The 26,761-nt window shown below is 45.7% G+C and overlaps 9 protein-coding genes across 9 annotated transcripts; 2 read left to right on the top strand and 7 right to left on the bottom strand.

The window, feature by feature from the left end:
- Positions 1 to 84: 84 nt before the first annotated feature.
- BJ212DRAFT_1479245 (uncharacterized protein) lies at positions 85 to 2,935 on the bottom strand (the record flags this gene model as incomplete). Its single annotated transcript, XM_041339842.1, has 6 exons — positions 85 to 777; positions 836 to 996; positions 1,049 to 1,081; positions 1,157 to 1,892; positions 1,977 to 2,073; positions 2,127 to 2,935. 6 exons carry the CDS (start codon positions 2,933 to 2,935, stop codon positions 85 to 87), a joined length of 2,529 nt encoding a protein of 842 aa, XP_041194812.1.
- Positions 2,936 to 3,076: 141 nt separating this feature from the next.
- Positions 3,077 to 6,189, bottom strand: BJ212DRAFT_1446237 (uncharacterized protein; the record flags this gene model as incomplete). The annotated part of the gene is made up of 9 exons (XM_041338217.1): positions 3,077 to 3,303; positions 3,446 to 3,551; positions 3,618 to 4,030; positions 4,091 to 4,449; positions 4,471 to 4,815; positions 4,969 to 5,069; positions 5,107 to 5,286; positions 5,336 to 5,626; positions 5,683 to 6,189. 9 exons carry the CDS (start codon positions 6,187 to 6,189, stop codon positions 3,077 to 3,079), a joined length of 2,529 nt encoding a protein of 842 aa, XP_041194811.1.
- Positions 6,190 to 8,910: 2,721 nt separating this feature from the next.
- BJ212DRAFT_1479243 (Clavaminate synthase-like protein) lies at positions 8,911 to 10,481 on the top strand (the record flags this gene model as incomplete). Its single annotated transcript, XM_041339841.1, has 9 exons — positions 8,911 to 8,974; positions 9,027 to 9,169; positions 9,221 to 9,347; positions 9,508 to 9,619; positions 9,675 to 9,754; positions 9,806 to 9,821; positions 9,870 to 9,931; positions 9,981 to 10,084; positions 10,137 to 10,481. 9 exons carry the CDS (start codon positions 8,911 to 8,913, stop codon positions 10,479 to 10,481), a joined length of 1,053 nt encoding a protein of 350 aa, XP_041194810.1.
- A 152-nt stretch (positions 10,482 to 10,633) lies between these two features.
- BJ212DRAFT_73262 (uncharacterized protein) lies at positions 10,634 to 13,104 on the bottom strand. The gene is made up of 3 exons (XM_041343940.1): positions 12,109 to 13,104; positions 11,203 to 12,053; positions 10,634 to 11,148 (listed from the first exon to the last, which is right to left on the bottom strand). The coding sequence occupies exons 1-3, from the start codon at positions 12,953 to 12,955 to the stop codon at positions 10,975 to 10,977; spliced, it is 1,872 nt and encodes a 623-aa protein (XP_041194809.1). The 5' UTR covers positions 12,956 to 13,104; the 3' UTR covers positions 10,634 to 10,974.
- A 361-nt stretch (positions 13,105 to 13,465) lies between these two features.
- On the bottom strand, positions 13,466 to 15,172 carry BJ212DRAFT_1479241 (Alpha/Beta hydrolase protein; the record flags this gene model as incomplete). The annotated part of the gene is made up of 8 exons (XM_041339840.1): positions 13,466 to 13,530; positions 13,581 to 13,608; positions 13,668 to 13,755; positions 13,810 to 14,061; positions 14,111 to 14,257; positions 14,308 to 14,497; positions 14,547 to 14,670; positions 14,735 to 15,172. The coding sequence occupies 8 exons, from the start codon at positions 15,170 to 15,172 to the stop codon at positions 13,466 to 13,468; spliced, it is 1,332 nt and encodes a 443-aa protein (XP_041194808.1).
- Positions 15,173 to 16,030: 858 nt separating this feature from the next.
- BJ212DRAFT_1268662 (uncharacterized protein) lies at positions 16,031 to 17,172 on the bottom strand (the record flags this gene model as incomplete). Its single annotated transcript, XM_041330743.1, has 2 exons — positions 16,031 to 16,245; positions 16,299 to 17,172. 2 exons carry the CDS (start codon positions 17,170 to 17,172, stop codon positions 16,031 to 16,033), a joined length of 1,089 nt encoding a protein of 362 aa, XP_041194807.1.
- A 954-nt stretch (positions 17,173 to 18,126) lies between these two features.
- BJ212DRAFT_1446234 (acyl-CoA dehydrogenase NM domain-like protein) lies at positions 18,127 to 20,191 on the top strand (the record flags this gene model as incomplete). The annotated part of the gene is made up of 9 exons (XM_041338216.1): positions 18,127 to 18,247; positions 18,300 to 18,501; positions 18,554 to 18,673; positions 18,721 to 18,870; positions 18,927 to 19,155; positions 19,218 to 19,442; positions 19,500 to 19,542; positions 19,595 to 19,615; positions 19,662 to 20,191. 9 exons carry the CDS (start codon positions 18,127 to 18,129, stop codon positions 20,189 to 20,191), a joined length of 1,641 nt encoding a protein of 546 aa, XP_041194806.1.
- Positions 20,192 to 20,312: 121 nt separating this feature from the next.
- On the bottom strand, positions 20,313 to 22,274 carry BJ212DRAFT_72970 (Alpha/Beta hydrolase protein). Its single transcript, XM_041343935.1, has 8 exons — positions 21,684 to 22,274; positions 21,508 to 21,631; positions 21,270 to 21,459; positions 21,073 to 21,219; positions 20,766 to 21,017; positions 20,626 to 20,713; positions 20,547 to 20,574; positions 20,313 to 20,498 (listed from the first exon to the last, which is right to left on the bottom strand). The coding sequence occupies exons 1-8, from the start codon at positions 22,122 to 22,124 to the stop codon at positions 20,434 to 20,436; spliced, it is 1,335 nt and encodes a 444-aa protein (XP_041194805.1). The 5' UTR covers positions 22,125 to 22,274; the 3' UTR covers positions 20,313 to 20,433.
- A 1,696-nt stretch (positions 22,275 to 23,970) lies between these two features.
- BJ212DRAFT_1495450 (kinase-like domain-containing protein) lies at positions 23,971 to 26,388 on the bottom strand (the record flags this gene model as incomplete). Its single annotated transcript, XM_041341531.1, has 11 exons — positions 23,971 to 24,174; positions 24,228 to 24,290; positions 24,323 to 24,458; positions 24,524 to 24,539; positions 24,715 to 24,828; positions 24,884 to 25,370; positions 25,419 to 25,459; positions 25,598 to 25,625; positions 25,664 to 25,858; positions 26,047 to 26,170; positions 26,345 to 26,388. The coding sequence occupies 11 exons, from the start codon at positions 26,386 to 26,388 to the stop codon at positions 23,971 to 23,973; spliced, it is 1,452 nt and encodes a 483-aa protein (XP_041194804.1).
- Between the last annotated feature and the right edge of the window lie 373 nt (positions 26,389 to 26,761).

Genomic DNA, 26,761 nt, shown 5'->3' with positions numbered 1-26,761 from the left:
TTCATCATAGCTATTGAGTCACTATACATAGGGATGAAGCGTTTTGGAACAGAAAATCTATGGTCACTTGAGTAATTATGAAGATCAGGTTTTGTTCCACTTTGACGGCCTGATGGGTACTGCAGCTTCCATCGTCATGTTGCCTACAGCTGGCCCCATGTGCCCAGTCATGTCATTAGGTAACCTAGTGACTCCTGGATCTACTGCACCTGCGGAATCAGGAGCATCTCCAGTTGGCTGTTTTTGCTTGAGGATTGTTTTGGCAAACAATAACTCAGGGGATGGTTCATCCTTTGGAAGCTCTGTGAGATGTCTATTCAACATCTCAAGCACAGCATCAAAGGGTACTGAATCTGGGTTGCTGTTGTTCCTCATCAGCCCATACCATTCTTTTGTGAGAGGAATAAGATTCTTGAAGTAGGGATGAATCTGCTTTTCAAGCTTCTCCAAATCCTCTGAGTGGAAAAAGAACCCTGTCTTAGCTTGGTCACACTCCACGTAAGAGTTGGCAGACCATGTGCATGGTAGCCATTTGATCCTATTGCCCCTAGACTTGAGGACCCATTTCATCCTGAGGGGACCCCTGAATTCAATGCAGATCCAGGCAAAGACGTAAAAGAGGGATTCAAGATTATCAGAAAAAGTGTGTTTGATCAATGTAGCCTGTTGCAGTCTCGAATGTGAAGCTTTCTTTCGAGTTTTCTTCTGCACAGACACCAGAGGAATGACATCCGAGAGCTGGTGAAGAAGCTTCCGCGACATGAACAGTACTGTGCCCTGGTCATTTTGTGAGCAGTTGTCCATCAAAAACAGAGTCAGGGAGTAAAACACTGACCATACCACTGATAGGGTAGCAATTGCTCTGAAGAATACGCACAGCAAATTCCCAGTCTATCAATGTGCCATGGGAGCCATTACCATCGTCCTTGATCATAGAGTTGTTAAGGCTGCAATCTCGATGCAGAATACCTTGCTCTTTGACCGCTATCTTTTGAACTGGAAAAAGGTAAGTCAAAAATTTGGATATCATCACATGGCATGTACTTACTGGTGATGATATCCCAGATCACACTCACTAACTCTGCCTTTGTGTGGAACATATGCAATGGTCATGCATGGGGCTTCAAAACCAGTTGGATATGAGTGTGGAAGGTACCTTCTATACTCTCCAGTGTTTTATAGCAATATTTCTCTGTTTCATCGACCTCTCCAGATGCGATCTCAATGAGCCAGTGCTCAACAAGTTCGGGTATGCCACGAACCCCCTTCATCTCATTCAACATGGTGACCTCATTCAACATGTCCTCCTTACTCCCTAAAACCCAATGATCTTTTATTATGTATTCCTCCTTGCCCCTCCTTGTCAAGTAGCACACAGTGCCATGACTGACAAGCCCTTGGCTAGAGAACATGACTTCCAGGATATTGTAGTAGTTATGGTTGACTCGAATTTTTCCAATCAGCTCTGGAAGAGGCGCGAGGAGGAGATCTGCAGGAAGGGGTGTAGGAAGACCTTCCTGGAGGAGGAGGTCTTCAGGGAGGAGTTCTTCTGGGAGAGGGTTTTCAGGATCTTCAATATCTTCAATATCTTCATGATCTTCATGATCTTCAGGCAGGGGATGTTTGGTCAGAAGTGATGGCTCAGGACCCTCTGGTTCAGATATGGGATCATCTGCCAAAGCACCACTCTCAAGGATGACAGGTGCACTCTCATTCGGTTGTTTAAGATCGTATTTGGCAGTTCCAGTGGTAGGATGAGTGAAGGTGGAGGATTGGTGGAGCTGGCCAGGCTGAAGCGTCTTAGTAAAGATACTGATGGTTGGATCATACCCAATGCACTTGAGGCCACCGAAAATGATGCATGAGAAGGTATGCAAGAATCTGTCCAGATCCTGGTTGATATTGATGCAAGGGGTTGTGATACCACCCAAGTGATCATACAAATGCACGCGAAGATCTCAATATCCATTGCAAACTGAGAGGAGCAAAATGAAGTGTCTCCAGGGCTGGTGCCTTAAAAGAAGGTATGCCTTGCTATCGATAGTCTTAGCAATAGTAGTGGTAGGATGGTACCTTTGGAACATCAGCTCACAGTTTTTGCACAGGTAGATCAACAATCAACATACTTTTGGGATGTCAACTCACACACTGCCTTGATCATATCCCACCTAGCCTCCATGTCATCTAGTAAGGCTAAATCGGGTTTGGGCTTGATTTCGTTGTCCTTGACTGGGCGCATGGAGTTCGCACCGCTCCATGTCCATATCACTCCACTGGGATTGAACTGGGTGAGCTTTTCATTTGCTGCAGTGAGGGCAATGGCCACAGTATTGAAGAACCATGCAAAGCTCATCTCATCACTGATTGATGATGATGATATTGGTCCCAGCAGCGGCGGTGCTGCGCTGACATCAGGCAGGTCTGCCAGTGAGTCATCAGAGTCTATGCCAACTGCTTCATCCCTGCCATCATTCCCTTCTTCTTCCAAGTCCTGTTCTTCGTCCTCTTCATCATCCTCCTCATCCTCTCTGAGATCCTGCCTACTTTTGTCAGGTGACTTGCTAGCATGCCGCTCATGTGTGGGAAGTGCCCAGTTCCAACAGTGATTCACAGTATCATACAGTGACACTGACTCGGTTTCACCCTTGTTGGTGGGATTTTGTTTTTTCCTGAAATTATGAAGGTAAAGTGGAGTTTTGGTATTTAAAGGAACAGTAAGTGAATTTGCAAGAGGAATTGTAGTGCTAAAGGTTTTGAATATCAAGGAAAGTACATGGCTGAGGTGCCCATCAGGTTCCTGTAAAATCAAACCATCGAGTTCCCTTTCGGTGAGTGCATCCATGGTAGGAACATTATTTATCTTGGGTGCAGACATCAGAGATGAAAGTTTCATCCCATAGTCTACAGACCAAGGTTGGGCACTTGCACATGGCATGGTTGTTGAGAGACTAGGTGAACAATGACATGCCACTGCCAGCACTTCACACCACAAGACTTGTATTATTGAGGATAGATCATGTACATATTCCTATGCTGATAGAGGGAAAAAGGTATTTTTATCCCAAAAGTGATTCAACTAGAACTCTGACGCATGTTCCAAACTGTTGTATGCAGTGAGACGCATGTCCGCAACAGTGCCAAAACATGGAACAAGATTGACAGGTGCCCTTAATTGAGAGACAGGTACAACATCCCCTATGCAAGTCCCATTAGAGCATTTTGCTCTCTTGAGCAAATGCAGCTGTGTGATCGGATCACGATCACCAGAGACGTTAAAGTGTTGGACATAAGTCAAGAACTGATCTTTCCATGTTGAAGGGGTGCCATGTTTGGCCATGGGATGCATGATAAGTCGAAGCTGTGCTACAGCGTGACCTGAGGAGATGGAAGATGAATTAGATTAAATTAGATTGATATTTCAGCATGAGACAAGACAGAAGCTTACCTGAAAGACCACTAGTTGGCCAGGAGTACCCTGCTTCAGTCTGGACAATGATTGTGTCATAATGACCCAAAATCCAGGGGCCACCAGGTGGTGTGCAGTTCAGTGTCTGAGCAGGTCAAATACTATGAGGATCATGAAATTCTGTGTCTTGAAGCCAGATTTTGATCCATACTTGGAGGTTGTCAAAAGGAAGTATAGCAGAATGTTCAGCTCTTCTAGGACCGCCTATCAGATGAATGTATTGATGTCCAAAGGTGGCCTCACATTGAAGGTAATCAGCGATAGCTGACTGCAGATCAGGAAGGCTGAACTTGTTGGCAATCTCATCAACAGTGACCTTCCTAATGGCGGGATCATAGGAAAGATGGAAGGCGGTGTGTTCAATGATGAATGAGCATAGAGGTAAGGGTACTGAATCCATATGCTGGAGCTTCCTAGCAATAGAAAAATATTCAGTGATGGGACATGAGTATCCAGATGAATGGACCATAGACGGACACTCAATAGTCTCGTCAGCATCAGTGTCAACATCATCTTGAGGGTCTATGTCGACATCCTGCACTTGCAAGTGGCTTTGATCATGATCTAAAAGGTTGGTGGCGAGCTCAAATCAACAACACTTGTCGGCTCAGTTGAGATGTCAACAGATCTGTGGATCATAGTTGACATTGTTGCTAGATCTTGCAGGGTCCTTAATCTCTGTGATGTGTGTGTGTTCAGTGATGTCTGCAGTCCATTGGCTCGTGACGCCACTGTTGTGAATGCTGGGGACAATGTTCTGCATCAATTCAAGCTTAGGTATATGCCAATTATTGATGACTTTATTGCACTGCCCCTGATGAGCCCCAGCAGCAATAATCGTGTCCTTCTTCACATGGAATTTGTCCAGTGCACTGGAGATAAGCTTGAGATCATTCTCATTAATGTGTGGCAACTGCACAAGGTAACAGAATTGCATGAGCACGCATACTGCAGCAAGGACACCAGGGGGTGCTGCATCCACACTAACTGCAGTAATAGATCACTGGATGTCACGGTGACAACAACCAGTGACTTGTTTCAACTTCGATATCCCTTCACAAAAGTGCTGAAACCTGGTGATGGGCTGTAGAACAGAGAATTGAAAATCAATTTCAGATTCTCCGATGGATACAATGAGCCATTGGGCATCATGGTTGTAGAACTCTTTATGGATGTGGTGGAGGATTTTGGGGGTAAGAAAATGGGAAGGATCTGCAAATATCCAGTCACTCCAGAATGGCTTGTCGACACCATTCAGGCAAAATTTCTGGGCTTCACGGAAATAAGCCTCAAGATCATTTGGGTTAGCATGTGAGCAAATAACAGCAAACTGGGCAAGAGTCATTGATCTTGTCCTAGGTTCATGCCAGAAGCTGTCTCCGAACTGTGTATACATCAACATCGTCATGGGAGATGTTTTCCCCCCAACAGCTGCCAGCATCATTGCTTCAGGCGTATCGACAATATAACTTGCGAGGGTAGTAAAGCAATAGCGACTGCACCCGATGGGATCAGACAACATGATACCATGTTCAGCAGCCTGTTTCAGTGGATGTAAAACAATGTCGAGGCATTGGTGGATAAGACAATCCTGCAACACACCCTTCATGCATTTTTTTCTTGTGAATGAACTTCAGGACAGGTAGAAGCGCAGTGAGGACAAAAGAGTGGGTTGACAATTTCGAGCGTGTGTTCATGTGTAGATTGGCAAGGCTGATGAGGAGTGGATGAGCGACATGATCGCCTGTCAATGATGAAATAGTAGTCTTGTCTGAGGATAAAATCATGCCAAGGAGGGTTGCACCCGCAGGTAAAGCAGACTTCAAGGAAACATGAGCTATTGATTTCACCCTCCGATATGTTGCGCACCTGAATTTCCCAAGCATGATCTCCTGTCATCCATTCAGTATATACGTGGCAGGCTTTCTGCACACAAGTATATACTCTGCGAGCGCTGTAGTCTATACAATCGTGAAACAGTGGATGGTTGAAGATATTCAAGATGCACTCGAGAGGATCACGCCAGTACAGAATAATGGGCAACTTTGTAGGATGCGTTGTAGTGATCACTTGCAACTTCCAGCATGGACCACTGGGCAACATTTCAGCTCGGCCCCATAACTCTCTTGCTGAGCGGAATGATAAAGATAAGTCCTTGATCTAGATACTCTTAAATGTAAGCCGTAGCGATGACCTTGAAGTTGGGAGACACTCACCATTTCGAGGCCTAGAAATGCATCTATCTTCCCCATGCTTAATCCAGAGTGCAGAAGCCATAATGAAATTTGCCATTCTTTCCGAGAGCTGAAAGGATAATAGAGGTTCATCTTGTGATATATGCTGTTCTTGTCGGAGTCAAAGAGACTCAAAAATGTGTATCCATCCTCGAAGGCAAGCAGGGGATTGGGAAAATGGTCTGTAACTTCGCTGCTCTCATCCTGTATTTTGTCCTGAGGCATTCTCTCCATACTCTCTCCTTCACCAAAAGTGTCACCCGAATCCATGAATCCCACTGGTTCATAGGAGTCAGATATGTAAGGTTCGGCAATGTCGTCCACTTCCATGGCATGATCTTCCAGGGAGCAGCTGGATTGCTCGAGTTGGATCAGGTCATCAAGCCACGTGTTACACCCGGATAAGGGCTGACTCATATGGCGAGTGACAGATGAGTGATCTTTGAATTTTTTGCCACACAAAGGACAATAACTTGAAGCTTTGGGCATGTTGTCAATGTGCAAAGTCCCGAACAAGTCACAGGCCCAGCATTTTCCAATAATCCTTCTTCACATATTGCAATGACCATTTCTACTCTACAATCCTTATCAGTCAGCACTTCTGGTTCATACTCACAAAATCCTCTCCAGGCCTACTGCAACAGCAATGGGGACTCTTGCAAGCCATGTCGTTCGAATCTGCACACCAGTCATCACACTACTAGTGGTATGTCCGATATATTGGAAGTTGTTGACAATTTCAATGCTATGGTGAGTCAGTCTTTCAATGTTTTTGTAAAATCTCAAAAGGATCAGCATTTCAACAGTCCATCAGAGATCCATCTGATGGTGAAGCAAACCTGATGATGGACCTCATAAGAGCGAAGCACGAAGTTTTCCAAGCTGAGAAGGCCCTCGCAGATTCAATACTACAAGAACATGAGGTTTTGTCAAGCTTGTTGAGATTCCAAGCTGAAACTGCAGGGAAGAGGTTGGATGATGCAGACCTTGGCCTAGGATATATGCGAGTTGCCTTCAAGAGGCATGGTTGGACTCCTCACACTTAGGCCCCTCTACCTGGACAAGGATGTTTGCACGCTGGTAAGCTTGTTATGATGGTACCCCAGGATGAACTGATGTCTGAACACATCACAGATAACTTAGAAAATGCATGGCATGTCACCACTTGGCTTGATTAATTCTGTTTGTTGTCGGCACTTTTGTCATTTTTTTCATATTCAACATACTATGCACTATGTAGATTCTTGTGATATCACTTATATGTCCAAAATATATGTTGTTGCATTTGTTCATAATTTTCAGCGCACTAGTACTGTGAGTGATGTAAATATTTCGAAATATAGTATATACTACTACTAGTGTGATCATGGCACTTGCAACTTGAAGCCGAGATTGCTGTAATTGAGTCTACTACTGGTCAAAGCCTGGAAGAAACTGTGACTCTGTGAGTGACTGGAAGTAAGTGGTGCTGTAGCTACTGTATGCTGTGAGCTTTGTGTGTACTGTGAAGTTCTGTGGTTGGCTGTAGCTCGAATGTAAATTTAAGTCTTCTGTAGACAAACTTGGTAGTTTGCTGATGCCTACCATCCTTGAGGTCCGGTCCTACAGGAAAATTTTTCACAGGGGGTAAACCACCAGGAGAGGGTGGGTATACTGCATCACAGGGTCTTGTCCTATGGTCCTGGACTCCTGATACATTGTTCCTACTGATGAATAGATGTTGTGGATACATTTTATAAGTATATCCACTCAGAAATAAATAAATGGGAACATATTTTGTGTTTTCCTATATATAGGCTATATCTATTGATGTAGGATGCTTAGTCTAAATGCATTGCTTTCCATCATTTTGCATCAATACAATCTGAGAAACAACATCTATTCAAATCTACGGAAATATAACTACTCCATGTTTTGTATACTGGCATCAATCAGTGTCGCTACCAGACTAGTACCAGTCATCTGAGTATCGACGGAACGTACCATTTGTCGACACTCATATATGGACATCCAACTATTCAGATTCCATTGATTTCCGTCGTTCTCCATGCGAGGGCATCCGACCGAAGCTAATTTTTCGTGCAGGCCAGAAGAAGCTTACTAAGCGCTAAGCCTTAAGCGTGTGTTGCCTGTCGTATCTCTCTTTTGTAAGTAAGTAAGTTGTGAATATTCCACTTTTCTACGCAACATGCGGCGTGCGAGCGGCATTGTGGCCTTATACCAATTTCCAAGAATAACTGCAGATGCCATGACAATAGTTTGGTCAATGCCTTTTCAACTTGCATCGATCTGGCAGTACTTGTGTAGTAATGGATGAAAGGACACCCGGACCAAGGTTGCTTTAGTTTTCGCTCTATTGCCTTGCTCACGCACACAACAGTATTATTTAACACTCTGTTATAGAGTCACTGGCAGCCTATTGCTGCCTCGCAGACCCGATCAAAGGAGGTTATATATAGGCCCAGGTTGGGGGGATCATTTATAATGCTTTTCCACTGGTGTTGCGCCCACCGCACTGATCATTGATCTTTCCACCCTAATTGCTAGCAGCATTATGCGCGATTTTTGTGACTCCGATTTCCTCCCAAAAGTTCTTATGGCATATCCATCAAGTAATACGATCCCACCGGTAGCTGACCGACGTGGCTACGCGCGACTGGACCTGATCTAACTCTTCTATCTGAACGACAATATTATGTATGGAGGAGACAATGTGAGTCAAGGTGGAGCCTGTACGTAGCATCGAGCCGATGATCGACTCGGATACTCGCCGACTCGGAAGAAACAAGGGCTACGCATTAATGATTATGGCTGAAGGTGTAGGTTATTCCAATTATTGTTAGGCTGTCGCGGCCTTCCGAAGAAGTGTCCCACAACTCACACATTTCTTCATGACCTTGGACCTTGGCACCAGTACTCCCCTCCTAGAGGCCCACGTCATGTTTCTAGGCAGGTGTCCCGAATGCGTATCAGTCAAGACCGGCTCGATGGCTCCTCGGAATATTTCAAGTTGGTGCGTCACTGGTGCAGCGGTGCCTATTTTTTTTGTAACCCCCCCGTGTTTATTGTCACCGTGCGGCAACTACTTCCTTTGTTAGTAGCCTAGACCTCGCATCCTCTTATAAATCAGGCTGACAAGGCCCCGAGGTTTAATTATATAAGGACAAGTTGGAGGGTTTATTTTGTTACCCCTTAGTGTTCTTAATTACAATGCCCAGCACCTCATCGCCCTACGTGCCGCACTACGTTGCTGCACCTCCTACGGAGGAAAATTGTATGTGCAAGGTCTTGTGCTTAATGCAGAACACTGACGTATGCATTGACAGTGGAATATGCCAACCTTGCAATCATCGACATTTCGAAAGCCAGCTCCGAAGAAGGATGCGCCGCGCTCGCAATTGAATTAAGGGAGGCTCTCCTGAACCTCGGGTTCTTCTATGTCGTGAACCATGGATATTCGCAAGCTCAAGTAAGACAATTCTCCAACATCACATAGATCATCAATTAAATTTCGACTCAGACAGCCCGCATGTTTGACATCGCAGACGTACCCTTCTCGGCTGTCACTGACGGCGAGAAGCAAATTTATGCTTCGACAAGAAAACAAAATGGGATGCTCCAAGGATATACATCAGTGCAGTACTGCGGTACGTAGCAGTTGTGCATCGCGCACCACAGGAATATTCGATTGGCTCAAATAAATTGAATTCAACAGGATACAGATGGTCGAGTACGCGACCAGCTTGAACAATACTGTAGTGAGCGGGTGCACATTCATTTTTATAGACTCACCTCATATCATTATAGTCAATCGCGATGTGACCAAGCGAAAGCACCCAGAAGCGCTCCTCCCTCTCCTCCAAGAGATACAGGAGTTTAGCACACACAACTACTTCAATGTGTTGTATCCTATCCTGAGGTAAACGTATGTCCTGGTGTGCTCAGGAAGACTCTGATAAAATATTTTCTCTCAGGCTTATTGCCCGCAGCCTCGAGCTACCGGAAGATACACTGGTGAACAAACATGTCTTTGACGCCGCCGGCGAGACAGCTGGTACATACATACATTTCAAACAGTTTGTACCATTACTGACTTGTCGATCAGTTAGGTTCATTAAATAGTAAGTACTTCCTTATATGTCTACTCTTCACAAGTTTACGTGGTATAGCTACCCACGAACAGAGGAAGAAGAGGCCAAAACAAAGAATGTTTGGCTGAAGGGCCACACGGGTGAGTGATTTACTCACGCAGAAACTGTGCTCACAGCGTTTACTACAAGACTTCGGAAGCGTTACGATTCTCTGGAGTCAGCCTGTCGCCGCATTGCAAATCCAGACCCGTGAAGGTGAATGGCGTTGGATCCGTCACATGGAAAATGCGCTCGTGGGTGGTCATATTCTATGTCTTAATCCATGACATGACGAGCGGGTCATAGGTGGTTAACGTAGGCGATGCAATGGACTTCCTTACTGGAGGGTACTACAAAGGCACGATCCACCGCGTTGTCCAGCCCGCGGTGGACCAGCGGGACTATACTCGCCTTGGAGTGTTCTACTTTGCCATCCCTAACGACGATATCAAATTGGTTCCGATGGTTGAAAGCCCGGTCTTACAGAGAGTGGGAATTCAGAGACGGTGCGAAGATATCGAGGCACCGACAATGGAGCAATGGAGGAAAGCAAGGACGATGGCTTATGGCCAGTCGAAATTGAAGAGTGGAAAAGAAAAAGACGTAGAAGAAGAGATCATCCACGGGGTGATAATCAAGCATTATAACTGAAGCTTCAATTTGTATAGTTGTATTTTCTGTCTAATTGTCCTTGGACGATGAACGTCGCCTTAAAATATTGGTGACGTACAGGTTGACGAATACAGGAAAGGACCAGTGCGGGAGACCATTTAGGCGAGAATCTCATCCAAATCGCCACGAAAAAAGGGCCCGTGTCAATAGTATACGTCTACTGGTAACACATCAGGGTAGAGGCAGCTGAAGTCCTAGAGCACTGCTATCTTAAATAGTAGAATGAACGATATCATAGTATCACTAGTGTAGACTGTTCTGTAAATTATTTCACGCGCAAGTAAGTGACGTCATCCTTAGAGTTCAATGTGTGCCCTAGCCCATGGATATGAGGAAACTAAATTTCAATGCGACGTAGTGAACCAGCACATATATCAGCAACGCATTGGAATCGGCTTAGCGGTCGTGAATGCATGATGATACAGGCAAATAAATTATATATAGTCCTTCGGATAAAAGATCAAGCGAACCGTCATACCAGCAGGTCTTTCATTCCAACGCGTACGCTCCCCTGGAAGGGCAGACCCAAAAGGTCCATTTCCGTGGCCGTGTCCTCATGGTCACGGAACGGTAATCCAAGGATGTGCACCCCGACATCAGTAGTTCCCTGCAAGCCAGCCAATGCGCCATGGGTGCCAAATACAACCTGCAACCGATCCTGCGTGAAACAAGGTTGCACAAAAAATAGTACTATACATACCTTGCTGATGAAATTGCTGAACTGTTTCTGCCTACCAGGAAGCACCTCCAACGGAACATTGACCATATCTGCGGTGACTGCGAATATGGAGCCTTCTCCTTCAGAGTCGACTTGAACGCTTGTTGCTTCCAACCAATCTTCAGGTCGTATATGACCAAATGCGTGTTCTGGAAGTGGATCCGGTAATTCTTCTTCGTCTTTCTGTTGGGGCAAAAGAAGTGTAGGCAATTCATGGACTTCCCCGTCGAAGACCAGAACATCAGGGAATACGCGGGTAACATCCAGTGTAAGGTCCATTCCTTTAGGCAGCACTATGCGAGCGAACACCGAACCACTCGCAAGAAAACCGGTGCTAGCAGAGTTGGGTTTGATCTTCATGTCGTGAATTGTTACATTGCGGAGTATGTGTGGTTTGGAACTGGGGGCCGGGAATTCCATGTCCACCGCAAAAGATGGGAATAGTGGACATGCAACGGATACGAGGTTAGGTTCGAGAGAGAGGTATCTACTAATGAAAGTGGAAATGGATGCGGAAGGGTCGGTGGGGAGGGGAAGAATGCTTCCAGAGATAGTGAGCGTGACGCTGGGGTGGGTCAGCGTGAACGGGTCGGTATGGACCGATGCTATCGGTACTGATGAATGGTTTTCGCCGGGGAGCGAAATTATGAACGGAAGTGAGGGTGCAATTAGGTTCATTATAGGTGGCACGGGATTGATGACAGTCGCAAGGGCATGTACAGTCACATCTTTAGCTTCAGATTGCACGCCGAATGACTGCAGCGTAATCAGCTGCGAAATGGATGGTAGTGGTACGTCCCTGCCCGGAGTGGGCAAGCCAGGGATTGGCGGAACTGTCGATATTGCTGTAGCATTCTTAGCAAATTAATAGATAATAAGAAGACTTACGCTTCATGGACAACTGAGTTTGTATACCTAATCTCTGAAGCCTTAGCATGTGCCTCCAGCCGTCTTTGTTCGTTGAGCCCCCGGAGACGATCACGCTAGGAATAGAGGCATGTACAGACGCAGCACCAGAATGCCAGGAGTCGTGCACGAACTGGTTCACATCAGACGCGTTCCGGGTGGGGACGACAAGAAGAGTTAAAGACAATGGGGATAACCACGAATCATCATATGGGGGATCGACGGTGAGAGGAAGTTCAAATGGTGGCGAATCGAACGTGGCTAAGAGTGCCTGTCGCTGAGAGAAGATTTGAACGGTAGAGACATCCACTGTAACTCTGCCCAGCATCTTGACGCCCCATTGACCAAACGACTTCCATATATTGTAGAATGTTCCCTCGTCGTCATCCATATCGGCTCCCATGATTGATCCCGCATCAATTCCAGCTCTTGCTTGTACTTGTATCCATGTCCCGCCGTCTGCTGTAACATCGAGTACACTCACCCGGTATGGTCCTTGTATCACAAGCGCATTCTCTAAGACGTCTTCTGGGGACACATCCGACAACCTGGCTGCATAAAAGAATGCCAACAGAACAAGCAGCAGAAAGATTACGATGCAGGAAGACAGAGATGCCAGGAAAACGAATACAAGCTTGGACCAAAGCCTTCGCCGAGCGTCCGAGCTGCTTTCGAGGTCGACGTTTTCATCGTCTGTAGCACGTGGCTGACTGGGAGCAACTTCATTGTGATGTAGTAGCAGGGGTGTTTGTTCTGAAGGTTCAGGATGCCTGGCCTTTCCTTTGCCCTTGATACATGGAGGAGAATTGTCGTTTTCCGCAAGTGTCATGAATCCAGTAGTTGTCAGGAGGAGTGGAGTAGAGCTTGCTCAGCTCAGTCTGCTGGTACTAGTGCTCTTGGGCTACGCAAGTCCAGAAAAGGCCTCAAGTAGACTATTGTTAGTACAAGTTTACAACTAGCGCTTATATAAAAGACTACAAAAAAAGGTCTATAAGAGTCTAGACTATGTATAGCTCACTAGTGTCGTGCATGAATGCATGACCCATGACCCACAAGTACACAATGATACCGTTGCTGTACAACCAAACGTATAGTAGTAATTATTCCCAACGAATTTTATTTTCCGAAACCGGCCGGATTCACGTCCGACGATTGATCACAGCGGGGGAGCGATGAGTGTAAGAAAAAGGAATTTTGGCCTATCCACATGAAAGTAGCTGCAATGACAAGGCTGCGAACAATACTACTGGTACTAGTACTCGATCACCATAAGCTTAGTGAGCAAAATTGTCAAATCCCTCGGGCGAGCCTCGAACAACTTATACATCCACAATCGATTTCAGAGCTTCGACTGCCTCGAGGAAACACCATATTTCCTATGAAGAAAGTCAGCCATAATTTGCGCTGTATGGAAAATTAGCTATCAAACAATTAGTTACTCGAAAGTGACGTACCAAGCGCTTCTGGAGACTCGTGAGGAATCTATGACACGATTATGTTAGTTATACAAACGATTAAGGATGAAATACTGAGATACAAACAAGATGATCAGATGACTTGATGATAACGTTGGATGAATTTGCTTGTCTGCGCCAAACACGCTCCTTGGAGACTTGCTCCATCATCGACCTGTAACTGTAGTGCTTATTAGTTACTGAAAATTTTCCTGCCTCTCTGACGTACACTTCCCGGGTTTCTTTTCCGGGGAGAATCCATAGCAGCTCGATATTCTCATCAAGCCTTTCCATCGACTCCCAGGTTTCGCGGCTAACTTGTAGGTTGGCATAGACAATAGCCTCGTGAATGGGGGGAGTTTTCAATCTGACTCTTCCACTTCCATCCTCGTATAGTCCGTAATCGACATAGAGCCGAAGTACATCAGGATGCCAAGCGGAGAACACAGGTGAAGATTTGAAAGAACGCAAGGCGTCCTCCCTACAATCATAATCAGTGGATGCGAGGATGAAGATTGATATTTAAGCACCGTGATAGCCAGTGTTGACGCCTTATCAAGGTATGGCCAATCATGCGTTGTGTGTGCTCCAATGGAATTCCTGTGAATGTATCGATCATCGCATCAACGAGGATCAGCGAGGAAAATAAGGCCGGGAAATTTAACGCGACTGAAGCACTGCATAATATCATGAGGTTCAGCAAGGCCTTTGAAACGCGATAACATACACCACACAACCCCCGAATGAGTGCCCCGCTACGACCAGGGTCCGGGAGGAGAAGCCACTCTTTTGACGTGCTTCGCTAATGGATGCAGGAAGTCGACGAAGTTGGATAGGCAGCACAGATATATCTACTTTTTCTGGCATGTAGTTGATGAGAAAGTTTGTAATATCTCTTGCATTGTCAGTCCAATCAACTGCTTTCAATAAATCTCAAGCGAGCGGGTTTGAAAAGCGTTCTCTCACAGTTACCACTGAGATTCTGTCTGTTTAGCAGAGCAGAGTCCCCGTGTTGCACGGACTCCCATGACCATATCTCATCTATGACACCACAGACAGCTAGCAGATAGCATAGGGTGGTTTCCCAAATCTAAATATGCATAATGTATAGTCAAATTACTAGCATGAGGACCGTGAACAGACATCGCACTCACTTCCTTCGGAAAGCCCGTTCCGTGCACAAGGAATAGCGTAATTCCCTTCGTTCTGACTTTGGTCTCCTGGTCCCTTTTTGAATATCGGTTGACACAATTCCACAGCAACCTCTCGTCCGTGATCCTGGAGTAGCCGTCCTCCCCTTGCCGGGTCTGTTGCTCTATGAGTTCAAGTCCCAGTTTCTTGATATCCCTCTCGGTTATTTTTGAAGAGCGGGGGGGTAGTTCAGGAACTGGAGTATTTGGGGTGACTCTGGGGTTGGCTGCAAGTATGATATGCGTGCTAATGTCGTACATGCCAAGTAAGTTGTCGGTCCGAGGTTTAAAGGGCAGGGGCGGGATCTCGACGCGCCCCTCATGGTATTTCACTGGCACCCATGGGCGCGGCTTCACGGACGTCCGGAGTGTCGTAGGAGTGTAAGGGAATGAGGAGGGCATAAATGCTGCTTGAAGCTTTAGCATACACGAACTGGACTTGGCTGAGTGGTTCCCGAGTAGTTAGAACGTAATTTTATTACTCCCTGAATGTCGGACGATTCTGTAAGGGAGAAAAGGTGGGCAGGGAGGCTTGTGTCGTTCAAGATTAAGCATAATTAAATGGTCATGAATAACGCATATATCATAAAATTTACGTCCCACAAAAAGTAGGGAAAAGGTGAAGAATGTTAGAATAACGTATTTGCAAATTTTGAGCTCACAGGATCAGCGCAGTGTTACCAATACCGGAAATCACTAGAAGCATCCTGATACATCTCGGCAAAGGTATGCGACTTTGCTCTACGAAGTAGGGAGGGTTCTGTATGCACGAAATCACCCGGATGCGGACCAAGGTCATGTTGGATGGACATTGGAAAATAATCTGTCAATCACCTGATATGAACATCATGTTGTGTAATCACGTAGAAAACAAGTAACCTAGATCTAACATCTAGACACTCGAAACTGTAGCAATTACAGAAATTCAAAGCACCGGCCAACCAATTGCCTGCATATCGGAGCAAGGTCAGAAGTTCGCAGCGCGAAGTTCCTAGTGTTCAGGCGCCTGTATGCAAATGTACATCTGAAAATATTTCCTTTTATGTATATATTGTCTGAGGGTTTTATGCGTGTATGCATCGGACGGATTCGGACCCCAAGATCATGACCGGACCAACACGCTAGTCGCAGTCCGAATACAGTATACTGATGGTCCATGGATCTGGATATCACGAAATCCACTCAACCCCAGTGTCACAAGTATGTACGCACACAACCGCTAAAATCTAAGACTGGGCTACATTTGTGTGAGAAGGCAAATCAATGCGGAGATGCTTCACCAAGTTCTTCTGATTGGCAACGCTGGCACCGGCATTTGAAGAACCAACTATCTTCTAGATCCCGTCTACGCTGCGTAATGGTTTGATCGGTATCGATATAGCTAATGCAGAGCTCCTCGTCAATTTCGACTGAGCGAGAGGTGGTGAAGTGCATAGCACGTCCGACACGCGTCTTCTTGACATTTGGGCAACAACCTTTGTGGGCCGACGTGCTGAGTAAAAAGGCTTACGGAGAAGTGGGTTCTTACTGTGGTTAAAATAACTCGCGCCCGCCCAAAGGCCCCATCCGAGCATTTCATCTCTGCTATCTCCATCCCAAATGCCGAAAGCATTCCCGGTATCGCGCGCAAGGATATGTCGGGCCGTAGGAACGTACAATCTGAGATGCTTCGGAAGCGAATGGCACAGAAAAGCATATACGCGTAGATGCGCCGCGAGAATGTAAGGCCGCACGCTGACATTCGAGAGCTCGCTGCTCTGGAGATCAAGAGCCTCTGTCCATGGATCCAAGGCGGATATTATCGAAGAAACTACGGGACTGGCGAGACGGTGATCGAATACATATCGCTGCACAATGGCTGACGCAACCGAGCGTGATATTTCGAGTTCCATATCTTCTAAATTCATCGTCAAGCAGTACGCAGAAAGACGAGTACGAGAGGAAGCCAAATCCTCGACATCCGTCCATGCTTTGTCAATGTAGTCTTGCGTGATTTGTGCAGTGGGACCATTTGGCAATATCGGATCGTAGCCGTCCCTGGCTGAATTCCTCCGAGTAGCTATCTTTGCTTTACCAAGAAGAGCATTGACATCTGCAATCAAGGGACCTATCGCCCCACTTTCCCATGTGACCTTGCATTCATCTGTACAGAACCAAACAGTCTCTGCAGTTGCCCTGCAGCTTCTGATACTCCAAGTCCGTGAATCGCCGATACTTCGGGAAGTACTTGCTGCATAAGCGAAACACTGAGCACAGACCTCCCTGCGATAATCTTTGTAAATCACATGCGCAAAAGGAACTTCACATGCAAAGATCTTGGTCCCCTGGGCAATGGGCTGGAAAGCAAAGAGAGAACGTCCCCCGTGCGGTGTGGTACGCAAGTCGATTAGCGGCCAAGTCATTTAAGATCGTTCTAGCTTCTATGCGCGATTGTAGCGAAGGAAGACACACCAAGGATAGCTGGCCGGGTGAAGTGGAAACTACTAATTCGCCGCTATTTTCTTCGTGTGTATACAATTCTTTGAAATACCATCAAGAAGGTTGAAAATTTGAAACCACATCCAGGTGTCACGCGTCACGTTTTGGCTGTGACTTACGCTCTGCCAATTCTTCACATGAAGAGCAGGTTTTTCAATGCCGAAAAGCCGAAGTGCGCTTACAATAATCTACTGGCCTCGCTCGCACTGACAGCCAACCCCTAATCTCAGAGGCAGATCAATGTTCTTTTGATCCATCTGCCAGACTGGGGTGTGATCATGAGGGAAATCGATGATCGCTCCGAGAGTGATGGCATGATGTCACAATTTTCTAAAGAGCTTCACGGGGCCTAGACTGACTCGCGCTATCGGTTCCACTTCCCGCCCCAAGCTGACGCTTTGGTCCCACCAGTGCCAGCACAAACCTAAATAGACTATGACGTGTTCGTTCTAGCGATAATTTGCGAGAGAGGAAAGGAGACAAAATGAGACGAAGCTGAGTGGCTGTCCCGATATTCGACACAGTTGCTGATATCACAGTAAGTTCTAATTGCTTCCTTATATCAGGAGGTTCGACCGTCTAAACTTCGCCAAAGGCCCTTCAAAAGTGAGTGCAGGTAATGGGCTTGCGCCCAGATTTCGGACTTCGACAACTGACCAGATAGGTGATGAGCTCCAACAGCATGGAGTCCACGGCGTCGGTCCTCTTAGACTCGGCACCTGCATAGCGTTCAGCGGGCTGCCAATCATATCTGTGGCATCCTCCAGATATGTCCGCATGCATCTTTGTAAAGGTACGCGGGAAGTGGCTATCTAGTATATAGCAAACGAGAGTCGGAGAACTAAAGTAACATACTTTACTCTCTCACTCACCCCATCATGACATCTACGTCGCAGCTTTGTCAGTCAGATCTATTCGAGAAACGCTCTGAGCTCCTCAGCCGTGACGCTCGAGTGGTTCTCTCGTACGAGAGAGCCAGGGCTATTGGCTTAGCGCACGGTGCATATGAAGCATTTTTGTTCATGGGACACATCTTGATCTCGTATTGCAGGCATTACTCTTCATGACACTTTGGATTTGACGCAAAAATTTTGGGACATGCACATTGATCCAATTGTGGTCCTAGACGGGGCTGCGTTCACGCTACTGATCATTCAGTACAATTTGGTCGCAGGAACGCTTGCACAATATGCTGCAACTACTAGACCTGATCTGGTTTCCCTCGTAGAGGACATTCTTCGATGGGATGTTATGTGAGCAAACCGTACATTCATCTTGCAGAAGCGCTACACGATCTCGTTGCAGTGGTCAATTCTGCCTTACCGAGCTGGGGAGAGGCCTAGACATCTTTCGAATGAAGACATCAGCAACACTTCTCCCAACGGGTCAATTCGATCTTCATACGCCGTTGCCCTCGGATGCCAAGTACGATACCAGTATATCCTTGAGAGCTGTTAATCATGGTAGCCCAGGTTCATGCCGCCAACTGTTCCAGTGAAAGGTCTTCCATGTGTCGCTATTGTTTTCGCACAACTGTACGTGAACGGCGAATGCCGTGGACCTCGACCGTTTCTTGTCAATATAAACGACGGATATCATATGTGCAACGGGGTGACTTCAAAGCGAGTGCCTCTTTAAATTTATTTCATCTATTTCAAACTTATTGCTCTATAACCAGGTTACTACCACCCAGAGGAGGCTCAGCTCCCGTCAACCATGCACTTACAAGCTTCCATCATGTTCGCTTACCACCTTCAGCCCTTCTCGGGGACCTCGACAAGTCCAACAGAATCCATCATGACTTTATGTCCTCTATATGGCGTGTTATGGTCGGGTCGCTAGCCATTGGCTCAATGGCAATACCTGATCTTCAGATGTCATCGTACATTGCGGGCGTTACTTTCAGCGTCGTCATGTCACCAACGTGCATGGAAATCTTGTACCCATACTTTCATACCGGACGCAACAGCTCCCTCTACTACATGCCATTGCTCAGGCGTTCGTTCTAAGAGCGTTTTATAAATGGGCTATCGAACAGTTCATGGACAAGAATCTCGATGTCCGTGTGCGACATGGCGTCGCGGCTTGCTGTAAAGCGGTCATGGTTCAACACGCACAACTTGCAAATTATGCCCTGTCTGAAAGAATGGGAGCTCAAGGCCTCTTCGAATATAATAGGCTGTCCAATTTATATGTACGAACGCCTTCTCTTGGTCAGTCATGTTAGATCAAGAATTAACCTGTTTCGCAGAGCGAGATTAGGGGAGTTAGCATCGCTGAAGGTGACATTTTAGGTAGGCGACTTTTAGCCTTCTCCGGTGATATGACACTGACTAAAGATATCAGGGCTTTCTATGCGTCAGTGCAGTGCATCGATGTCTGCACAAGCTAAATACTTACAGATGAATTATAGGACTCGTGGAAGATACCTTGGGGCAAATGTACACGTTACCTCTCTCGACACACCCAGACAGCCCCCTTGCGTTGCACGAAATCTCGTTATTCGATGAGGCAACCGAGACGGTTTCCTCCTCATTCGACTTCACACAAGGGTTCATGCAATATGTGCAGCCGCGCTGTCAGCTGATGGTTGAATCCATGGGACATCGCATGGCCTATGACGCCGCTGTCGACCAAGGGATATCCCAGTCTCTCGTCGATCTGTATCTCATCAACGCGATCAAGACAGATGCTGCATGGTATGTAGAGCGTAGCATACTTACGCGACAGGCCATTATGCGTATGGAGGATACTGCTTTGTTGGCGGCTTTGCCTCGCCTGGACGAGTTGCTCGCTGCTATGGAGGTTGAGCCATACGTTTCGTCACCCATCATATCGGATGAGTGCTGGGAGAAATTTAGCAAGACGTTGCCTGTCTATAGCTCCCCTCAGGCTGAGGTGCTAGCGCAGTCGACTTTGGTTTCGGAGCGAGCTCGACTTTAAAGCTCTGGGTCACTATAGCATTGAATAAAGATATGATGGATATTTATAGGTGACAGTTCCTCATGATTAGCTAGTAATTTGTTTTTCTCCCCGTGTACTTTCGATGTCTGGGAAATACCCATGCCATGTAATACTATCCAGGACATAAACAAATAGATACTCGACCCATTGATATACACGTCGGACTGGTTGCTCAAGTTTCCGGGTGTAGTGTCGCACAACACTCGTTTATGTACGCAATTCTAGAGCTTTGATCTCCCTGAGGAAATATCGTATTTCCTGTTCAGGAAGTCGGCCATAACTCCTGCTGTATGAACAGTTAGATGGGAATCAATTAGTTTTTATGTCAACATACCAAGCTCTTCTGGAGACTCCTGAGGAATCTAAGGTACGATTATGTCAGTCATAGAAATAATTGAAGGCGAGATACCGACGAGATGGCTAGATGACTTAAAGATGATGTTGGATGAATTTGCAGGTCTGCGCCAAGCACGCTGCTTCCTCAGTTCCACTAGCATCGTCCTGTCGGGTAACGCCTATCAGTTAGTGAACTTCATTCCGCCACCTGACTTACACATCCAGGCTTTCTTTTCCGGGAAGAATCCACAGTAGCTCAATCTTTTCGTCAAGCTTTTCCATCAATTCCCAGGTTTCACACCTAGCTCGTGGGTTCGCAGCGATAAGAGCCTCGTGAATTGGAGGCATTTTCAATCTGACACATCCGCTTTCATCCTCGTACAGTCCAAAATCAACATAGAGCCGAAGGACGTCAGGATGCCAAGCAGAGAACGCAGGTGAAGATTTAAAGGAACGCAGGGCGTCCTCCCTGTAATCATAGTCAGTAGTACTCTGATGCAAGAGTATTGTTAAATTTTAATCACCGTGATGGCCATTGATCGCGCCTTATCAAAGTAGCCCCAACCACATTCTGTGTGAGCTCCCACACAGATTCTTGGAAAGTATCAATTATCGCATCGACGAGTATCATCGAGGAGAACAAGGCAGGGAAATGCAACGCGGCTAACGTCCTGTGCAATATCGTGAGATTCGACAGGTTTCTGAACTGCGAATGACATACACCGAGCAACCTCCAAACGAGTGTCCTGTCACGACCAAGGTCCGGGAGGAGAAGCCACTCTTTTGGCGTGATTCACCAATGGATGCAGGAACTCGATGAAGTTGGATAGGGAGAGATGATGTTTCTACCTCTTCTGGCATATAGTTGATGAGAAAGTTTGCAATGTCTCTCGCATTGTCAGTCCAATCAACTGTTGTCAATTAATTCCAAGCGGAAGGTCTAAGAAACGATCTCTTACAGCTACCACTGAGATTCTGTCTGTTTAGCAGAGCAGAATCCCCATGTTGCACGGATTCCCATGACCAGATTTCATCTATGACGCCACAGGTAGCTAGGAGATAGCATAAATTGGTTTCACATATCTAACACACGATTAGATTCTCAGCATGCATGAAAAGGCATCACGAGACTTACTTCCTTCGGAAAACCCGCTCCGTGCACAAGGAACAAGGTGATCCCCTTCGTTCTGATTTTGGCCTCCTTGTCCTTTTTTACATATCGGTTGACGCAATTCCACAGTAACCTTTCGTCTGTGACCCCGGAGTAGCCGTCCTCACATAGCCGGGCCTGTTGTTCCATGAGTTCAACTCCTAAATTCTTGATATCCCTCTCGGATCTTCTTTTCGAAGAGCGAGGAAGTGGTTCTGGAAAAGGAATATCTGGGGTGACTCTGGGATTGGCTGCAGGTATGATATGCGTGCTGATCTTGTATGCACAAAGTAAGTCATCGGACCTAGGGTTGAAGGGCAAGGGCGAGACTTCGACGTGCCCTTCATAAGGCTTGAATGACACCCATGGACGGGGTTTCACGGTTGTCCGGAGTGTTGTAGGTGTATAGGGACAGGAGGAGGTCATGACTGTCGACGACTGCTGCCTGAAGCTCTCTTTTCTATTAATTTCCGGTTCAGAGAATACCAGATTGACCGTTATCTTGCAGAATCAGCACGGATTATATGCCGCTCGGTGATGGCTGTACCATTAAGCTGGGGGTCTTTCATTGTGACTGCCGTGACCGGACTTTGACGGTTCAGAAATTGTTCGAAGCAACCGAGCAAGGTCTAGTGAGGTCCAATTCATACTGATGTGACAGGCTACCAGAAGCCGAGTCAGAAAAAGCATTCCAGAAGTTCAGAACGGGAAATAATCACTCAGCTACAGTCGGATCTCAAATCCGTCAATCAGTGCGCTATAGTCACGCCCACACCCTATCCATCACAACCCAAAGATAGATATAAATATACCTAAAGAGAACGAGCTCAAGTGAGTTCTATAGTACATCAGTAAGGTGTGTAGTATGTGTATTAAGATATGACTTACCCCCAGCCGAGTATAAGAGGCTGGGGACAAGGTGATAAATGAGTGTAGCGAAAGTATCGCGCGTGGAACTACCTAATATGGTAAGTCCGCTGGCGTTGAGTGAGCGTTTGAGTTACAGCTATCTTCATATCAATAGGCCAGAATCTGGAAAATTCACTTAGCTGCTTTTGTTTCTTGTTGGAGCGACACCAAACAGAGGTGTACATAGGCATGCTCAGTTCTTATGATGTTAAGTTTAAGGTGTGTGTGGTTGACTATATATTATAGAGGGACTCTATGGAGCTGGATCTGTTTAACTGGTCACATCAGGAAAATAATGATATATTATAAGGGATCTGAGACAGTCACAAGCATTTGAGGAACAGACTGGAACAACATAAGGCTAGACCCGAATGATGGCAATGGCAATATATTCATATGGTGACATTTTTTTAACAGGTGCCTGAACACCAACAATTGACAAAACCCTCCTCCCACTAATTGTGGGAGTCGGGGATAGGCATTCGAGTGCTACTTTGTGGGTTGCTATGTGGAGTCATTCATTCACAAGAGATGGATTAAACACCTGTACTGCCATAGTTCTGGACATATGACTAACACAACCAGGTAGGGGTTGGCAATTGCAAGCCTTGCAGTGTAAATTGATGAATTGTGCATGGAATGCCGAAAATTGATTGTCAAACTTGTCTGTTACAAAACATGAGTTAACACATAGTATCTCTATAGTGATACATCAACAGACATCAGCAATGGGAGGTCACTGCAATAGTTCTACCCAACATTGCTCGATGAAGTTCCAGTGGGAGTCTTCAATGGCAGGGATATCTGGATGTTTAGGCTTGACACCCCTAAGGATGGCCATAACTACCTGATGATCACTGTGAATATTACAGTATGGCTGCTGGCCTGATAAAACCTGACAGAAATGAGAACAAGAGCACTGTAAATATACACTTTTGACACACCAGGTATGTGATGCATCCAAAAGAATAAATATCACTTTCTAGTTTTGGTGAGCTAAACACATCATCGTTATCTGGAACTTTGAAAAGCTCAGGTGCATCCCATCATGGGTTTGGCCTGGTATACGAGGTCCCGTTTAGGTTGGAACATGTAATCAAGAGCCCATAGTCAGTTACAAGAGCTCTTCTGTTGCTATTGATGAGTACATTGCTCTAAGAGGATGTGAGAAGTGTCACAAATCTGCATACCACACTGTTGCTTACACCTGAGAGATCTGCATGAGCCACTTCATTCGAGTGGACTATGCCCCATATATCAGCTTATCTTAATGCAATGTAAAAATAACATGGTACACAATATTGAAGACCAGCAGCTACATCAGCAAGCTGTTATGACACTCATGAGTTGTGGTGCAGTTATATCATTGGGGAAGACTTGCCAAGCTGAATTTGTGGGCCTGAGAAAGATTGTCATAGTTTCTATTGAGATATGTGCTTAAGGATCCATTGGACATCCAAGGAGTTATGATAGCTGCCACTGGACCAAACCCATAGGCAATCCCGCACAGGGTAAGAATGTTATCATGGTGCAGTGGTTTCCACCTGCAGAAGTTGTCCATCAATCTCTGCAAATATTTTCATATCATTATAGTAGGTGTTATACATTATATAGGTCTACCTTGTTGATGATATCCTTGAACTGGTTGTCGTGAATTTCGATCCTCACACACTTAATGGCCACCTTGAAACTTATCATCAGATGTCAGAATTTACCATGAAAATTATACCAACCTCCACATTGTCATCTCTTCCTGAGAATCTGCATTTCCATATGTCACCAAAGCTGCCCTGTGCAGTAGCATGAGTAAATTCCTTGACAATCTTTGTGGTAAGGTCAACCAGCTGGCATCTAGATTGAGAATTTTGTCATGAGTCAGCCTCACTGGAGCCCTGTAAGAGACTATGCCCACTCACTCATTATCATTGGCATCTACATCCAGATGCATCAAGCACAATACTTTTATTTCAGATTGGATCTTCCACCATTTCTTAGGCATCACCTTCAAGACCCAGGTGGGAAGGAAACCCATTTATCGGACTGGGAGTGTGATAAAATTGGATCTTTATGGGCCAGTTGGAGTGACCACAAGAACAAGAATACTTACCAGACTTTACAAGATTCTTTGTTATGTGAGAGTTGTCAGGATCATGGTGAGGGGGAGCTCCAGGGAGGCCACTCTGTGCATCATTGGGAGGATCGTCAAACAGGCTAGGAAAATCTTAAGGCTCATGTAAGTGATGGTCAACAAGGTTTCACAAACTATGCAGGCTGACCTGATGAGGAAGGTCTACACATGACAAAATTGAGTACTTCATCTGCTGAAGGTTGAAGTTTGGGTCTGAATTGCAAGCACTTTTGAATAATGTCCCAATCTGAGTCCATTATTGTAGGATGGCTGTTAGGGTGCTGTGGGCTGCAACCTTGGGATATCATAACAATGATATGGTTGTTGGATTTGGTCTCAAACCAAGGGTGCCGACCTGAGAGAATCTTGTTCAATGAGGCCTCAGGAGGATATTTGGGATCAAAGAACCAGCTCACTTGAAGTGTCACACAACCAAAAGAGTAGATATTGGGTTTTTTCAAAGGTATGTCACAGACTTCTTCTGATAGGACAAGTTCTGGTGCTGCATAGCAGATTTGACCTGGGTGTATAGACATTGCACCCAAGTGCAACTGGCTGAGAAGCAGCTGGACAATGGTGGAAAGACCAAAACTGATTAGCTTCACCTGACCTCCCTCATCAATCAATATATTTGCCTACAGGTTCATCAGTTCTCAAGAATGCCTCAGGAGCTCCAAGCTCACCCCTGTTATATCCCCATGCATGATATACACTGACAACAGTGCTACATAGTACCATACAGCACCACACAGTGCCACACAGCACCATACAGCACTGTAAAAGGGGGGACCTTAACTTAGGGTTTTGCTGATGCATCTTAAGAAAATATATGAAACTGATGGTACTGCAGTCCAGCACTGACATCCTCTAACTTCCAACTTCAGGTGAGTCTTGAGAAATGAAAGTATGTGATGAGAATTCTACTCACCATATGTGAATGGTCCAGTACTGTTAGATCACCATGATTAGATGCCAGGTAGGCATTCAACGTGTCATTGGGAATCCATGGAGTTACTAAGCTGCACAACTCTGACCTCTGTCCAAATCCTGTCACTGTACCCAACAATGGTACAATATTGTTATGTCGTAGAATCGTCAAAATGCCAATTTCTTGGCTAATTTTCTGAATGATCCAAATAGCATAAGTATCATGTCCCAGTATATGGGAACCTCATATTTCTTACCCTGAATATTCTCTCTGAATCATGACATTGCTCTGGATATCTGAAGGCCTTGACCACAACCTTATGTGTTGATTGATTGGTTGGCATAAGTCAGTACATGGTAAACAAGTGTAGCATGTGGACTGACGACAGCTGAAGTACCATTTGCAGTGTAATTACATTTCCATACATCGCCAAATCCACCTCCACTAATGTGGTCCTGAGTTATTTGAGTGATAAAGGGTGTTAAGTCATCTAGCAAGTCCTCCAGCCTACATGGCAAGATCAGTAAAACAGATACTGAGTGTGGCACCAACAATGTGACTATACCCCATACCACATCCAATTAGCAGCCTCTGTGAGTGATGGATGGTCAAAGAATGTGGATTGGATTCAATTGATAGTCCTAGTAGGTTGACTAGTAACTGGCTGGCCCATCAAGTTACCTATACTGCAGTGGAAGCAACCTTTTTGAACACAGAAAAGGCATGACAAATGCGTGAAAAGTAAACAAGGGGGCCTTGTTTTCATACCACTACCATGAATGAAATTTCCCATGCTTAAAAATGTGGGCAAGGTTGAGCTGTTGTAGCTCACAGCACAATCTGGCCATATACCAAATCACACTATAACCTGTATAAACTGCAGATACAATGACAAAACCCTGAACTCCCAAAAACATCACTGATAGAACCACAATGAATGAAAGCAATGACATGAAGGAAACACAATGAAAACACCCATATGCACAGGCCAACAATAAATGGACTAGACTCAATTAAGGAATGACTAAGAAACCAGATAAACATCAAAACACCACCATAAAGACCACAGCATAGATATATATGTAAAAACTGAACACC

The sequence above is a fragment of the Suillus subaureus genome (genome assembly GCF_016647635.1).
Source record: "Suillus subaureus strain MN1 chromosome Unknown BJ212scaffold_10, whole genome shotgun sequence".
Lineage (NCBI taxonomy): Eukaryota > Fungi > Basidiomycota > Agaricomycetes > Boletales > Suillaceae > Suillus > Suillus subaureus.
This window is presented reverse-complemented; position numbering and strand designations above follow the sequence as displayed.